The sequence below is a fragment of the Sorex araneus genome, chromosome 1 (genome assembly GCF_027595985.1).
Source record: "Sorex araneus isolate mSorAra2 chromosome 1, mSorAra2.pri, whole genome shotgun sequence".
Classification (NCBI taxonomy): Eukaryota; Metazoa; Chordata; class Mammalia; order Eulipotyphla; family Soricidae; genus Sorex; species Sorex araneus.
Window position 1 is genome coordinate 36,595,547 of NC_073302.1, and position 17,146 is coordinate 36,612,692.

Sequence of the window (17,146 nt, forward strand, 5' to 3'; positions counted from 1 at the left end):
CTGCATGTGTGCGAGCACACACATACGCGCACACCCACGCACGCGCGTGCGCGCACACACACACACACACACACACACACACAAGCGTGAGTGCAAACTGCCAGCCAGCAAAGAAAACCTCAAGCCTCACCTCACCTCATTCACTGGAGCTCTCCTCTGTGAAGCCCGGGGCTGAGGGGCTGACCTGGCTTCCTTTATCTGCTCAAGATGATGACTTGGACTCGTGTCCGAATGCCTCTGAGGTCTCACCTGCCTCGTTCGGACCCCCTCGCAGCCTGCCCGGGGCCTTTTCAGCACTCAGGGCAGCAGAGGTCCATCCCCTTGACTTGACTAAAGCAGACCTGCCCTGTTCCAACCCAGTTCCAGCTAAGCAGGGCCATGGAAGGCTGGAGGTTGCTATGGAGACGCCCAATTGACCAGAATCCACCTGTTTTCTAGTCTCTTCTCCAGAGCATTTATTCTGCTATGTCAAAGTCTCTCTTCACCATGTTTAACAATGAACAAAACTGCATCAACACAGTTCTTCCCTCCCTCCCTGCCTCCCTCCCTCCTTCCTCCCCTCCCTCTCTCCCTCCTTCCCTCTCTCCCTCCCTCCCTTCTTCCTCCCCTCTCTCCCTCCTTCCCTCCTTCCTCCCCTCTCTCCCTCCTTCCCTCCTTCCTCCCCTCTCTCCCTCCTTCCCTCCTCCCTCCCCTCTCTCCCTCCCTCCCTCCTTCCTCCTCTCTCCCTCCTTCCCTCCTCTCCTCTCTCCCTTTCTTCCTACTAGCAGGTGTAGATTCACAAACATTGAATCATTTGGACCTCACAGGTCTCTCCTCCTTCTACCCAATTTCACAGGGGAATAAGCGAAAGCCCAGCCGTGATAAGAGGCCTAAAGCCACAGAGCTGGCAAGCAGTGCGGTTGGGACTTTGACAAAAGCCACCAAAGGGCAGCAACTCTTCTTGTATGTGCCAGGTAATCTGAGTGCTTTGGGGTTTGCATCAAAGTAAATGAAGCCCAGGAGGTGGCCCCGCAGTAGCCCCCCTTGTCTTGCATATGGCACTGGGTTCAACTCCCAGTGCCTCCAAAAAGAAAGTGAGTGAATGAATGAATAACTCTATCAAAATCCCTGAACTTAACAGTGAATTCTATTAATTATATCTCAATTAAAAACAAGAGTTGATAAAAATTCTGATTGGGATGAATCAAATCCCGGAGAACTTAGCTGGCCCATAACTCTTCAAATAAACTAGCCAACAAAAACAATCCGCAAAAGGAAGTGATAGGGTTAGAGAGACAGTACAGCAGGCACTGCACAGAGTCCCCAACGCCCCGCCAGGAGTGATCCCTGAGAGCCAGGGGTAAATCCTAAGTATAGTTGGGTGTGGCCTCAAAATTTTATTTAAAAAAAAAAAAGAAAATGAACGACAGGTCTCAGAGGTAGTTATTGTTCAGGGAGTTGGCTCCAGAGCTCAGCCCTGCCCACCGGGTAAGGCAGTTTCTGGCTGCTCTTCAGGACATGGGGGGCTTGGGGACGGGGTGAACCTTCCTCTCTTGGCCTATGCAGAGGGGAGGTCTAAGGAGAGACCAGGAGAGCAGAGCAGGCTGGGGTCCATGAGGACAAAGATGCTGCAGAGCACCCCCCCAGAAGGCTCCCTGCCAGGGGTTCTGCCCGAGCACCCCCCTGGCACCCCTCTCTCTGGCTGGGGCTGGATTCCTGGGCCAGGTGCAGGCAGAGCGGGCCTGCCCAGCACTGACCTCACGGAGGCCACATTGCTATGGAGACTCCGCTCCCCACAGAGTGTCCAGGGAGAGGGTGTGGGGTAGCTGGAGCTGTTTGCAAGACTTGCCGGAACCAGGCAGGGAAGATTCCAGAATCTTCTGGAATTCTGAAGGGCGGTGGTAGATGGGTAAGAAATGAGCTTCCTTAGCAGTCATACTATGGGTGCATGTGTGCGTGTGTGTGTGAGTATGTGTGTGCATGTGTGTATGCGTGTGTGCATGTGTGCGAATGCGCGCTCGCGTATGTGCATGTGTGTGTGAGTGTGTGTGTGCGTGTGTGTATGTGTGTGAGTGTGATGCACGCACCACCCGCTTCCCCATCAGCGGCTTAACAGCCTGCTGCTGAGTGCCCAGGCCTAAAGTGAAAAGGGCGAAAAGTGTCATTCACGCATGAGCAGAGGAGATCGAAGGTGACTTAAGACACGGGAGCTGGCTCTGTGTGTACCTTGTGCCGTGATATCTCCTGCAGGGCACAGAGTGGGGCACAGGCGAGGACACTGAGTGCGGGAGACAGATGGCACTTGGCCATGCTGAGCCCTGTCACCCTCACCCACCCCATGAGGGGTGCCCCGCTGAGCTCTGCCACGCAGACGGGCACAGATGTGGGCAGGCTGCGGGGATCCACTGGTACTCGGGCAGCAGCCAGCCTTGGCTCCTCCTCTCCTCTCTGCCCTGCTCCAGCACAGTGGACTGGGGGTCCAGGGCGCGGATGCTGTCGGGTCCCAAGAGAACAGATCCCCACAACACCAAGAGAATAAATGAGTGGTCTTCTAAGATTAGTGCCCTTGTGCTAATCTTCTAGGGAATCTAAGTGCAAAGCTTTCAGTCCCCCTCCCCAGGCCATCTGGGAATTCCATGACCCAATCTTAACCCCAGCTCACCTTGGTGCTGACCCAGCTGAGTACTGAGTACTGAGTCTCCGTCTCCCTGCACCCCCACCAAGTCAGGACTGCGGGCCCCCCTTTACAGAACCTCCCCAGCAGCCGGGCTGCCACGACAGAAATCCTCAGGGGTGTTTCGAGGGGGGCCCTTGCCTCCTTCCGGAGCCCTCGTGCGTGCTCCGGGGCCCTGCTGGTTTGTAAAGCGCTTTATGATTTATTCATACCACCGTGCTGGGCTTCCCAGGACAACCTTCCCCTCACAAATGAGCACGGCTCCCAGAATAGAACGCCAGACTTCATTAAAAAAACAAAACAAAAAGCAAGAAAAGAATCCAACACAACCACCCTGGCGTGGGGATGGCCCTTGTCCTGGCCCCTTGCCTACCCCCGCCCCCAACTCCCCGCTCCCGGCCTCCCCTGGATCCAGGTCAGGCTCTTGCGCTTTCACAGCTCCTGGCTCCATGAGCCAGGCAGGATGTCAGAGCTGCTTCCTGGGCGGGAGAGGCTGGGACGATGAACCGAGGTGGCTCTGCACTCGGCCAGGGGCTGGGTACCCAGGTGGCAAGGGGCAGAGAGGCCCCAGGAGGCCAGGGGAGTACTCCCTTGGCATTCCTGAACCTTAGTGGAATGGCAAAGGCGGGTTCCCTCCGAGTCAGGCAAGTCAGGGAGGGCCCTGAGTGCTGTGACTAAGTTATCAGTGGCTGGGTGAGGTCTCACCGTGGTCTCATCAAACTTGGCATGGGTGTCCCTGAGCACAGATGGAAGAAGAAAAGTCCCCCCTCTCCTTGATGAGTTTCTTCAGGAGGCCCCAGGAGCAGCCCCTTACTCAGCTTCCCCCGTGCCCAGGAAGACTGATTGTAGCCAAACATGGTGCCCTGGAATGCCACGCTTCCTTCCGCTGAAGGGGAACTTCCCCGCTTCTGCCCTGACCGGGAGCTCAAGCTGCCCGCTGGCTGCAGCACCATCCCAGGCCAGAGGGCACGTAGGTGGGGCCAGACCACTAAACCACACGCACAGAGACTTTTTGGCTGTGTTTTTTGGGGGCCACACGCGGTGGTGCTCAGGGCTTCCTTCTGGCTCTGGGCTCACTCCTGGTGGTGCTTTAGGGACCATAGGCAGTTCCGGGGATCAAACCCAGATACCTGCGTTGCAACACAAGTTCCTTGACCTGCTGTCCTATCTCTCTGGTCCATCGCAAAGACGTTTACTCAAACTTTTTTTGGAGACGCTTCATGGTTATTTAGTTCAACCTCCTTTCCCCTGGGAGGGCAGAGCAAAGCTGGTGGTGGTGGTGGTGGTGGGGTGGGGGGTGGGGCGAGGAGTGGAGGAAAGTGCTGGGTTGGGAATAAAGGCCCGGCTCAGGAAGTGTGAGGCATGGAGACTGTGGGGTATGACTGACTTCCAGGCTGGCCCCCAGGAGAAGGGATGCCTTAGCACCCCAGAAGCCTCAGCAACACTGAGGAGCTCAGAGGGTGACCATGCACTTCTTAATTGGAGCCTCTCAGCAGACAAAAGCATGAGCAATGGATAACATGGGCAATGGATAACATGGGCAATGGGTAACATGGGCAATGGATAACATGGGCAATGGGTAACATGGGCAATGGATAACATGGGCAATGGGTAACATGGGCAATGGATAACACGGGCAATGGATAACAGCATCCAATGCAATCTGAAGGAATCAGGGGGCAGCTGCCCCTTACTACAGAAGGACTGGGGACCTGCCCCCTTCTTTCCACAGACTGTCTCAGAACACAGGGGCCTGAAAGAGTCCCAGAAGTCCAAGGTGTGGACGGGTCTGAGGTATGAGGCTGGGGAAACCTCCATTTGCTTCTCCCTTGCTGTTCACCTTCTACCCACTGCTGTCCAGGAGGGGGAAATGCTGAGACTTGATTGCCACGAACACAACAGCAAAATACTGCTCTGTGCAGAGACTCTGAACACCTTCACTGGAAACAGCCACCAAATAGTGGCTTTTGGATTAATATGGCTGGTGCAGATCCTTTGACCATCCCTTCTTATCCTCTATCCACGCCCCCCTCCTGCTACATGAACAGGGATAAAACCAACTGACACTGTTTTGAGATATCACCGAAGTCAGGTCTGGAAATTCTGAACAGTCATCCTTGACTTAAGAGACTGGGAGGCAGGACAGCCACCTGGGTATCTGCCTCGCACATTCCCAACTGGGGTTCAATCGCCAGTGTCACACGGTCCCCTGAGCACTACTGGGTGAGGCCATGGAGGTCCCCAGGACTACTGGGTGGCTGGATCCGAGCAGCACTGCATTCTCAGGTCCCTGAATTGAACTGCTGCACAGGCTCTGAATCACTCGTGGGGTTCCACACCTCCTGAACACCCCTTGGGAGGCCTCCTACCAAAGAATCAAAACAATGATATACTTTTTTTTTGAGGGGGACACATCTGGTGGTGCTCCCAGATTACTCCCAGCTCTGCACTCAGGAATCACTTCTGGCGGTTGCATCTTGGGGACCATATGCATTTCTGGGGATCCAACCTGGGTCTGCTGCATGCTAGGCAAGGGCCCTCCCTGATGGTACTATCGCTCTGGCCCCAAGCATAGGATACTTTTAATGAAAGTCAGTTAGTTCCATACTATTGCTAATCGCTGACGTGGCAACTCCTTAAAAAAATAACAATAACAGGCATTAGAATTGTAAACCATGCTAATTAATTTCAAGATAATATTTCCCAAATATTGTGAATACATTATACTATCTGGGGTTTCCTTTGTACATGTACAGACATTCTTAATGTGGCAAGATCATTCCCTAAGGGGAATTCATTGATCTTGAATGTGAAAAACACATTTTTTTAAATGTATGAACTATGGGCATGCATAAAGTCCATAAGTAGATGTATAGCGTGTCTTTGGCATTAAAATTGCATGAGGGAATAATTAGGGAAGAGGATTTTTAAGAATATTCTCAAGGGGATAATAAGGAAAAAAAAACAGAGAACAGTCTAAGTAGAAAATAATGCTTATGATATTTTCTTTATGATTCAAAGTCATCCATCCATCCATCCATCCGTCTATCCATCCATCCATCCATTCACCCATCTATTCACACCCCCATCTGTCATCCACCCATCCATCCATCTATCCCCTCATGCACCCATCCACCCGTCCATTCAATCACCCATTACCCCTCCATCTGCCCATCCATCTATCCACTAACCATCTTTTAATTATCCCACACATTTGCATCCATCTATCCATCCATCCACTCATCCACCTGTCCATTCACCACCCACCCACTAATCTATCTGCACATCCACCCACCCACCCAACTATCCATCCATCTAGCTGTCAACATATTCTGTAAGAGTTTTGGGCAGATGGAAAAGTTTGTTCCTTCTTAAACGGCCTCAACATTAACCCAAAATTCTGATTCTTTCCTGGGCTTGGGAGGAGAAATCCCCCCAAACAATTCTAGGTTATCCAGTTATTCCTCAGTGGGCTCTTTCTTGCAGTGGCCTATTAAATCCGCAATCTTCATTTACAGATAATCTTTCAACCACTGTGGCCTGAAAGCTGCATTCCCACTCTCTGCTGGACTTGCAAAGAACGGATCATGCTATAGAGCACCCATCAGGTTACCAAGAAAACCCCGTCTCCCCTACCCTGGGAGAAAAGGTGGAATGACTTACAGTGCAAAGTGTCTCAAAGGTCTTTTCGGAGACAAAGGATCCATCAAGGCCAAAAAGAAATATGGAAGCATAGGAGAGCATTCCTCCCAGGATGATCAGATTGTTCATGTACGGACTGGACATCTTTATCAGCCTGATGAGAGAAGGAGACAATACAGTCAATAGGCCTGTTAACATAGTTATTCCTTCAACCACTGTTTCTAGGGGGGCGGGGACTCTGCTGTCCTAGGCAGGGTGGGAGAGAAAATGGAGCTTTGCCCTCGATCACCAAGATGGGGCCATTTCCTGGGTCCACCGAAGGACCCAGGAGAGAATGTTCCTAGCTGATGAAGTTCCTGCCTCCTCTGCCAAATTTACTCAACTTCCGGGGACACTGCCTGGACCAGCAGCTCCTGCAACTTGAGTCTTTTCGTTGACACGAAGGCCCACGTGGAGTCATCAGATCTTTGTGGCTGGGGCTGGGAGGACACACCCATCTGGAGAATGCTACACTGATGTTCAGGGGCAGTGAGGGGGATGGAGGCTCCCTGGTCCTCCAAAATGAGGGGGCCGGCTGTAGGACAGGATGCGTGCAGGTAAGCTCTCAGTGCTGCTGGGATCTACGGGACCCTGGGGGAGTATGTGCTCAACCCTATGCACAGGGTGTGGGTACCATGGGCAGGAACCACTCCTCCAGTCACCAGTAGAGAGAGGCAGGCAACGGGCCCCCTCCCAGGTCCTACTCGTGTCCCAGCCTTCCACACTGTTCTCCCACCCTTTAAGAATCTTGTAGGCTGGAGCTATAGTACAGTGGGTAGGGTATTTGCCTTGCACATGGTCGACCTTGGTTAGATTCCCAGCATCCCATATGGTCTCCCAAGCACTGCCAGGAGTAATTCCTGAGTGCAGAGCCAGGAGTAACCCCTGAGCATCACCGGGTGTGACTCAAAAAGCAAAAAAGCAAAAAACAAAACTTGCTGTGGTTCCCCGCTAGCCAGCAAGCCAGAGTGAGCTGCGTCCCTCAGCTGGCTGGGGTCTCTTCCCCCAGTGAGTGGCTCCCCCAGCATAACCTACTCAGAATGTTCTGGGTTTTTAGGCATCCCAGGTGCTCTTTTGCAGATCATGATTATTCTGGGCAGTTGTCCCCTGAGCTTTCTGGGTTTATTGTTTTGCACTTTGTAATTGCATTAATTCTTCCACACTAGAAAAGAGTCATGTCCATAATATTTGGAAATGATCATTTTGGGGACTGCCCTGACACATTCGTTGCAATCGCCAGAGGCAGTGAGCAAGGGCCTAGAGCCTGGTGGGCTTCCTGGAGGAAGGGGGTCTTAACAAATGGCTGGTACTGAGGAAGTTAGAAGCGAGAAGCATTTGGAAGCACTGTGGCATTAATTTCCTATCTCTTTGCAGATTTAAAAAAATTTTTTTTATAAGAGAATCACTGTGATGTACAATTACAAACTTATGAACTTTTGTGTTGGCATTTCACTCATACAGTGATTGTTTACCCACCCCTCCACCAGTGCCCATTCACCTCCACCAATGATCCCAGTATCCCTCTCACCACCCCCACCACCCCACCCTGCCTCTGCAGCAGGGCATTCCCTTTTGTCCTCTCTCCTTTTGCTGTAGCCTGCAATAGAGGTATTGAGTGGCCTTCATGTTCCAGTCTATAGTCTACTTTCAGTTCCCATCTTCCAACCCGAATGGGTTCTCCCAACATCTTATTTATTTTGTTTTTTTTTTTGTGTCACACCTAGCAGTTCACAGGGCTAACTCTAGCTCTGAGCTCAGGGATCACTCCTGGCAGACTTGGGGGACCATACGGGATGCCAGGAATCGAATCTGGACAGTCGTCACACACAAGGCCAGCACCCTACTTACTGCATTATTGCTCTGACCTCTGAGGATTTTTTAAAACCTATTTACTTAAAAATATTGTTCTGGGGGCTGGAGTGATAGCACAATGGGTAGGGCGTTTGCCTTGCATGCGGCCCATCTGGGTTCGATTCAATTCCAGGCATCCCACATGGTCCCCTGAGCACCACCAGGAGTGATTCCTGAGTGCATGAGCCAGGAGTAACCCTTGTGCATTGCAGGTGTGACCCAAAAAACAAAAAAATAATTGTTCTGGTTTGTTTGGGGGCCACACCTAGTGATGCTCAGGGGTTACTCCTGGCTTTGCACTTAGGCATCACTCTTGGCAGTGCTCAGGGGACCATATGGGGAGCTGGGGATAGGACCTGGGTCAGCCACGAGCAAGGCAAACACCTTCCCCGCTGTACTCTCGTTCTGCCCCCTGAAGATTTTTCATCAATTTGTTCGAGCGGGCACCAGTAATGTCTCTCATTGAGAGACTTATTGTTACTGTTTTTGGCATATCCAATATGCCATGGGCAGCTTGCCAGGCTCTGCTGTGCGGGTGCGATACTCTCGGTAGCTTGCCGGGCTCTCTGAGAAGGGCGGAGGAATCGAACTTGGTCGGCTGTGTGAAAGGCGAACGCCCAACCACTGTGCTATTTCCCGTCTGTGGGAAAGAGTAATGACAACCTTCCCCAGGGTGCAGGAGGGGCTCGTAAAGGAACGAAAGGACTTTAGTCTGATGATGGGGCAGTTCGCTGGACAGCAGAAGTCCCTGAAGCTGGCAGGAAGGGAAGTAAAGCTCGTGAGCTGACAGTGTGCCCAGGCCTTGTGCCCAGTGGGCAACGCTGTGGGTTTGCAGGGAACAGGCAAAGGAGCACCTCATGGTTTTGAGGCAGCAGATACACCTGGATAGATGTTATGGGTGATAAATCAGGGCTGCGGATGGTTTAACACTTGTCTGGCATTATGTGAGCCCTAGGTGTGATCCGGGGCAACACACACACACATAAACACACAAACACACACACACACACACACACACACACACACACACACACACACACACACACACCCCTTTTGCCTGTTGGTGATTAATCAAACAGCATGTGAATTATTTTTTGTCCTTTAAGGAAATAGCTTTGACACCATCTGCCACTTCCTCATCCTCCCTCATCACCAAGTACAAAAAACAAACAAACCCCAAACCAAAACATCTGGAGCCTCTAGGTCCCTGCTCCTAAACAGGGAGAGGAAAACAAAACCCTGGCCTCCTGGTCCTGTAGTGTGGCCTTGGGGCACGAGGGCAGGGTCACAGTACGGGCTTGGTGGGCACAAGACTTGCCCCCCACCTCCACCCCCAGCCCCGCTCAGCTGCTCCCAAGGAAGGCGGAATGGCATGGGCTGGGCTCAGGGGCTCTCTACGGAAACCAAGGAAGCTTGGCTGGGTGCTGGGTAAGTACCATTTGGGGTGGCCACCTTTGCTAAATGACCCAGAGAGTGAGCTGTCTCCCTGCAGAGTGGAGGGCCTGGGGTTGGGGGGCGGAAATCCAGACCTGAAATCCAGGAACTCAGTGTGGCCTTGACCCTGAGCTGCTGTACCCAGGAAGCTCACAGAAGCCTGGAGAAATTGGCGGGGCTGTGGTGGTGGTGTGGGGGAGAGGGGGTGCTAGGGGGGCTGCTGCATCGTAGCCACTAAACTCAGGCGCCTTCCCCAGGGCTGCCAGCAGACGCTGCTGATGCAAGGAAGGCCGATGCGGCTGGGACGTTCCTTCTTCTGTTCCTCCTCCTGATCCCCCACAAGCACATCCAAAAGCCTGGAGGCCTTGGGACGTGGACCCTTTGATTTCATTTAATCCTGATTTTCCACATAGCCCCCCCCCCCAACATGCGTGCAGCTCTGTGCGTGCGTGCGTGCTTATGTGCTACAGCATCTTTGAACACCCGCCAGGGGCTGAGCCGCAGACTTTAGAGCCCTGCCCCCTTGAAAAACTCCTCTGTGCCCGGGGCTAGCGCGTCCTCCCGTCTCCACTCTCTGCCACTTCAGCCCACAGCTCCCGGGGGGGGGGGGGAGGGGGGAGGAGGGGGAGCCCGGGGGCGGGGCAGGCGGCTTACTTTTGATTCCGGTTCTTGATGTTGAAGAAGAGGAAGGCGCTGGCCATGATCATTCCCAGGATGGTGAGGGCGGAGAGGATGCTGTAGAGGGGGAGGGAGATCTTGCGGAGCTGCTCCAGGATGATGGTCTTGTCCTTCGGGGGCTCGGATCCTGGAAGGGCAAGGGGAAGGTATCGGCTCAGCCCAGGGCTCTGCTGAGAACAGGTTTTGTTATTTTCTTTTCTTTTCTTTTTTTTTTTGGCTTTTTGGGTCACACCCAACGATGCTCAGGGGTCTCTCCTGGCTCTTCACTCAGAAATTACTCCTGGAGGTGCTCGGGGGACCATATGGGATGCTGGGAATCGAACCCGGGTTGTGCAAGGCAAACGCCCTACCCGTGGTGCTATCGCGCCAGCCCCAGGTTTTGTTATTTTCTTGGGACGCACTTGGTGATGCTCAGGGCTTCCTCCTGGCTCTGCTCTGTGCTCAGGGCTCACTCCTGATTGGGCTCAGAGGAACCAGATGTGGTGGCAGAGATCAAACCTCGGGTGGGCCATGTACAAGGCAAACTGGCTCCCCGTACAATGGCCCTCGCCACTCCTGAGGACATCTGGGCCTGAGGTCCCTGACATCACTGAGAATCTGCACATAAACTTGGTGCCGGAGGAGTGGAGCTGGGCTGGGAGGGAGGGGGGCGGTCACAGGGGCTGGGGCCGGGGAGGTGGCAGTGGGGGGACGGGAACTGGCCAGCCTGCCGGGCAAAGCAGCCTTAGCCAGCACTTATTCCTTTCTCTAAATAGAATCAAGAAGGGGTTTGTAATGCATTTAATAGTCATTAGAAGGCTGGAATTTGATTTGGTCTAATTGTGCTCTTGAAAAAACCACCACCATTAATGCCCCCGGGGTAAAAGAGGCCGGGGAAGGTGTCAGGTCTGGAGTATTGTGCGGAGGGGGTGGGAGTGGGGGGGATTTCCTGAGGGAGGGTCATCAGGGTCTGGGAACCTGGCTTCAGCTCACAAGCACCCTCAAGCCCCAGCACAGACGGTGGCCACCTCTGGTGGGGGGTGGGCCCCTGGCCTGTGGGGGTCATGGCGACATGGAGGGGACCTGGCCGTGGATTTCTGTCTCAAGGTCGCTGTGTGATAAACATGCTGCCTGGCTTTCTGGTTTCCAAGACCGGCTGCTAACTATTGGGGCACAGAAGATCCCAGCTTGCCTTGCATGCCCCTACAGCCAAATCTGGACAGAGGCTGTGGGACCCTGTTTCTCTGGGTGACGGTGGGGCTGCCTCTGTTCATCATTCTTCAAGGGCACCAGGACATACCTGGGGTTACCTCCGGGGCCCCAGAGCCCACTGGTCTTTATGGTTGGTGGCAAAGCTGTGCTGCTTCCCTTCAGGTCCAGGCTTATTTGGAGAAGGGATTCCTAGGCTCACCTGAACCCCATATTCATCTCCTCCCCCCTTGTTTTTTACTAACCCCCCTTTGTTCTCGGCTGCTAGTACAGACCAGGTCTTCGCTGCTGTGGGGTTGTGAAGCCTTGGGACTATATCCTCCTTTTGGAATCAAAGAATCAGTCAGACACCTAAGGGTGGTCAAACTGGGGAGCCCCGGGGCCCCACTGGAGGTCCTATGACCCGGGGCCCTGGCTCCCGGCCTCGGGCACGCAGGCAGATGTGTGGTGAGACTGGCAGAGGACGGCAGATGTGACGGCAGAGATCGAGCACCTCCCCTAACATCTGCGCTCCCCAAAGTCAGCTAGCGAGTTCAGATGTGTTTGGAAACAGTGGAGAAAAAGAACCCTCGAAGCTGTCTCGGGAAGTTGCCAGGCTCGAAAGCAGCTGGGGAGCTGCTGACATGGTTCACGGAGAGACTCAAGCAATGCCATGGAAACCGGCGTTTGGGAGGTACGGCTCCGAGGACCAAAAGTCAGGGTGAAAGCAAACACATGGTGGCAGAGGGAACGCCACGTCTTGCTTCTGGGGAAGCAAATGCTCAGCACCTAGAACCTGCTTCCCCTCCGCTACCCACCTCCCTCTGGGCTGGCGCTGGTGCCTTCTGGCTCCCCACTACAAGAGCAGGCTCAGGGGTACCCCCAAGTTCCTGGCTGGGAACAGGTTCCTTTCTGGGCTGAGGTTTGGATCCAGGCTCCTGTGATGACTAAGGCCATTAGCTCTTTGCATATAACCTCACTGGCCACTTCTGCTTCCGCCACTTCCCCCCACCCTAAAGGCAGAAGCCAAGGGGTTATCTCAAGTGTCCGTAACCGCAGCAAGTGCTGTTTCATCCTTGTTCACTGCAACCCATTAATTCATGATTCATTCAATACATTCCATCACGATTCCTTCATTCCTCATCTTTAATATTTAGGAGTGCTGGGGGTGGAACCAGGCGTCACACATTCAAAGCACACTCTAGCGCTAAGACACACCCCTGGTCACATCCCTGCCCCTCCCCACTTCATCTTTTTTTTTTTTTTTTGCTTTTTGGGTCACACCCGGTGATGCACAGGGGTTACTCCTGGCTCTGCATTCAGGAATCACTCCTGGCAGTGCTCAGGGGACTATATGGGATGCTGGGAATTGAACCCGGGTCGGCCGCATGCAAGACAAATGCCCCACCCGCTGTGCTATCGCTCCAGTGCCCCCGCCCCCCATTCATCATCTTTAATAATGATCAGTCATCATTATTATCTTCCACCTGTTAGACTGGACACACCAGTGATTCAAAGACAAGCAAGACAGGGGCTGGAGAGGTAGCACAGTGGAAAAGACGCTTGCCTTGCATAGGCCGCCAGCCCTGGTTCAACCCCCAGCACAGCGTATGGCCCCCTGAGCACTGCCAGGAGTGATCCCTGGGGACAGAGCTAGGAGTAGCTCCTGAACACATTTTGGGAAGGGGTAGCTTTCAAAAATGTCAGAAAAAGAAAGCTTATTTAATTAAAAAAAAAAGATAAGCAAGATAGTCTTTGTTCTCAAGGAACTTATATACTAACCAGGTAAGATGTAAAAGGCAGTCACAAACAACCACACTTACTGACTACGAGTCACAGAGCGATTAATAGAGGTTTTCTCACAGGGTCCACCCAATAGTCTCGAGGACAGAAGAGATGTCCCTTCCATTTTTTTATAGTGGAGGGACGAAGTAGCTTCCTAGGGGGCCGACTGCGCTTATGGGCAGTAAGTGGCTGAGCTGGCAGGATTCGAATCCAGGACTACCTGACTCTGACTTCTTGCTCTCACCCCTTTGTGATCTGACTCGAGTGACAGGTCTGGCCGGTTGAGACTGTGTGGCTCACGGAGGCTTGAATGGGCATCAGGGGGCAGAGTGCGGTCCAGCCTAAGGGGTCCGACAAAGGCCTTAGAAGGAGAATTGAGCTGCTGAAGGTTTGGCGTTGGCTGTTCACTAGGAAGCCAGGGAGAGAAGGGGCTTCTGGGCATTTGGTACACTGGAGGAGCTGTAAGCTGGTTGGGGGGGGATCTGTAAGAGACAGAGGAGTGGGGAGGGGTCCCTTCCAGAGGCCTGAGGAGCACAGCACAGAGTGGCACTTTGCACTGAATAACGGTGATTGTGTAGGACTCAGATCAGTCTGGTATCAAGAGCAAAGTGGAGTTGAGGGGTTAAGACAGCTTGAATCCATCTACTACCCATTCACCTACATAGCCAGCCACATATCCCACCCCTAAAACCCACCCCCAGCCCTCCATCATTTACCAACCTACCACTAACCTTCTTACCATCAACCCACCCAACCACCCATCCAGTCATCCATCCACCCAACCACCCATCCATCCATCCATCCATCCATCCATCCATCCATCCATCCATCCATCCACCCATCCATCCATCCATCCATCCACCCACCCACCCATCCATCCATCCATCCATCCATCCATCCATCCATCCATCCATCCATCCATCCATCCACCCACCCACCCACCCATCCATCCATCCATCCATCCATCCATCCATCCATCCATCCATCCATCCATCCATCCATCCACCCATCCACCCATCCATCCATCCATCCATCCATCCATCCATCCATCCATCCATCCATCCATCCATCCATCCATCCACTAGTTCACTGACCCAAATGCTCACCGGTTAATTCATTTATTCACCTATTCTCTGACCCGCTCATTTTTATCTAGTGCGCATTCATCTTTTTTCATCAACAGCACTGTCTGGTCATGGCTAGTACAAGGAATAGGATGTCAAAGAGAATCCAACGGGGGCGCTCATGTCCCAAACCCAAGGGCTGTCAACGCAAAGTGACAGCGGCCATGAAAAAGGCAGACACAAAGGACCAGGGGAGCTAAGAGAAGCGGGTCATTAGCTCTGCGGGGGTAATCGGGGAAAACTGCACAGAAGTGTCATTTCTTGGGTTGGAGTGATAGTACAGTGGGCAAGGCGCTTGTCTTGCACGCCACTGACCCGGGTTCGATTCCCGGCATCCCATCTGGTCCCCCAAGCAATGCTGAGAGTAATTCCTGAGAGCAGAATTAGGAGTAAACCCTGAGAATTGCTGGTATGACCCAAAACAAACAAACAAAACCCCCCAAACCCCCAGAAGTGTCATTTTGTACAATTCAAGAATTGCACAAAACAACAAAGAGACTTCTCCAACAGAAGAGAGGGAATGCCATCGTAGGAAGAGGAGGAGGCGGAAACCTCTTCTTACCAAGCCAACCAAGTTCTCTTCCCAGAGGAGAAAGGCTGAAACAGCACGGGGCCACACGGAGAAGAATTCTTCCTGGCTACGGACAGGGAAGCCTTGGTGGCAGCCAGCATCCCGCGCAAACTCCAGAGGTTGGTCCCCGAAGCTGGAGCCCAGCTCCTTGGCAAGGGGGTGGGGCCCTGTATGCACTGAGGGGTGAGCGGGCGGGCTGAGCGTGGAGGATGCTCCAGCTTCCCCATGATGTCTGAGCACATCCACAGGCCTCAGACAGCGTGCAGAGGAGGGAGGGGCCACACGGGCCCACCCCCGAGGTGCTCGCCCGCCTTACCTTGGAACCTGATGGTGTCGTTGATGATCTCCAGGGTGTCAGCCACGGCGTTGTACTCTCCCACCTTCACCTCCTGCTTGTCTGTGGGGAGCAAGAGACAGCGCTGATCAGACTCCATAGGCGGCATCTGGGCCCGCTCATGCCCCTCCCCCAGGCCTTGCCCCTCCCCCGCAAAGCCTCCAACCCCGCTTGGCAGACACCCGGCACCGCCGTCTCGGCCTCTGCTGTGCTCCTGAGTTAGTGTCTGCTCCTGTCCTAACGGGAGCTGCCTCCTTTCAACTTCTTCTTGGTCCCCTTTTCAACTCCTTCCTAGTCCCCTTTTCTTTTCTTTTTTCTTTTCTTTTCCTTTCCTTTCTTTTTCAATTCGATCACTGTGAAATACAGTTACAAGCTTTCATGTTTGAGTTTCAATCATACAATGATCAAACACCCATCCCTCCACCAGTGCACATTTTCCACCACCAATGTCCCTGGTATCCCGTCCCCCCTTTCCAACCCTCCCCCTGCCTCTATGGCAGACAATTTCCCCCATACTCTCTCTCTTTACTTTTGGGCATTATGGTTTGCAACATGGATACTGAGAGGTTATCATGCTTGGTCCTTTATCTACTTTGAGCACACATCTCCCATCCCGAATGATTCCTCCAACCATCCTTGCCTTAGTGATCCCTTCACTATCCCAGCTGCCTTCTCCCCCAGGTCATGAGACAGGCTTTCAATTATGGGGCAATATTCCTGGCCCTTGTGTCTACTGTCCTTGGGTGTCAGTCTCATATTATGTTATTTTATATTCCACAAATGGGTGCAGTCTTTCTATGTCTGTCCCTTTCTTTCTGACTCATTTCACTTAGCATGATGCTCTCCATAACCATCCATTTATAGGCAAATTTCTTGACTTCATCTCTCCTCACAGCTGCGTAGTATTCCATTGCGTAGATGTCCTGGTCCCTTGTTCAACTCCTTCCTGGTCACTGAGCTGAACTGTCCCTGGAGCCTTCGAGATCACACCCCCTCTGCTCCCTCTGCCCCAGGACAGTCCTAGGGACAGTTCCCAAGCCCCACCTATCCCTATGGAGCATTTCTACTCTCTTGTCCCTAATCTGGCCCTCCTGCTCCACACACACACAACCTCTGGTTTGTCTGCCAGAGCTCAGACCTCGGCACTGGCCAATGCACCTCAGGCAGGGGCAGCAGCAATGAGAGGGGACGCCACCCCCCTCACTCACTCCCTGCCCCCTTCATTCTGGACATCATTCTCCTATCACTGCAGCCCTCAGGGAAGGGGACCTCTGGGATTTGGGGTGTGTGTGTGTGTGTGTGTGTGTGTGTGTGTGTGTGTGTGTGTGTGTGCTGGTTCCTCTCACTGCCTAGGCTGGAAGTTGGGGAGGGGCAAGGTGCCAGGGCATGTTGAGGGGGCTCAGGTGCCCGTCTCTGAGTGGGGGAGAAGGGAAGAAGAAGGTCCAGTTGTGCTGAGCCCCTGTGGAGGCTGCAGATGGTCAGGGTGAAGATGTGTGTACGGGGGGCTGCAGTAAGGGGGAGAGGTCTGGGCCAAAGAAGAGTTGGGGTTCTTGGCATGTATGCTGGGGGTCGGTGGGAGGAGACCTCACCCCCAGGGAAAGGTGCCAACAGAGGAGGGGAGACGGCCAAGGGTGGCACCCCGGGACAGACGGAGACTGAGAGGGAAGGGCAAGGGTTCCCGGGTGCCAGAGAGATTGGGTACATGGAAGTCGGGGCCAGGGCACGTCGGCGGTGCTGGTCAGCAAAGCCATCAGCTACAGGGAACATGGGGAAAGGTCGGGGAGAGCTGGACAGTCAGAGGCAGGGACTGGTATAGAGGGAGGCCCGGGTCTGTGCAGACTGTGCCCAGGCTGGGGAGGGGGAAAGGG

General features: G+C 53.5%; 1 protein-coding gene across 1 annotated transcript in view; it reads right to left on the reverse strand.

Moving 5' to 3' along the window:
- GABBR2 (gamma-aminobutyric acid type B receptor subunit 2) overlaps positions 1-17,146 on the reverse strand; it is a 372,576-nt gene that overhangs the window by 67,873 nt on the left and 287,557 nt on the right. Inside the window, exons 9-11 of the mRNA XM_004600251.2 lie at positions 15,261-15,341; positions 10,274-10,424; positions 6,317-6,449 (exon numbers count right to left, since the gene is read on the reverse strand). Of these exons, the coding sequence (XP_004600308.2) occupies positions 6,317-6,449; positions 10,274-10,424; positions 15,261-15,341 (365 nt within the window). The remainder of the gene's footprint in view (positions 1-6,316; positions 6,450-10,273; positions 10,425-15,260; positions 15,342-17,146) is intronic.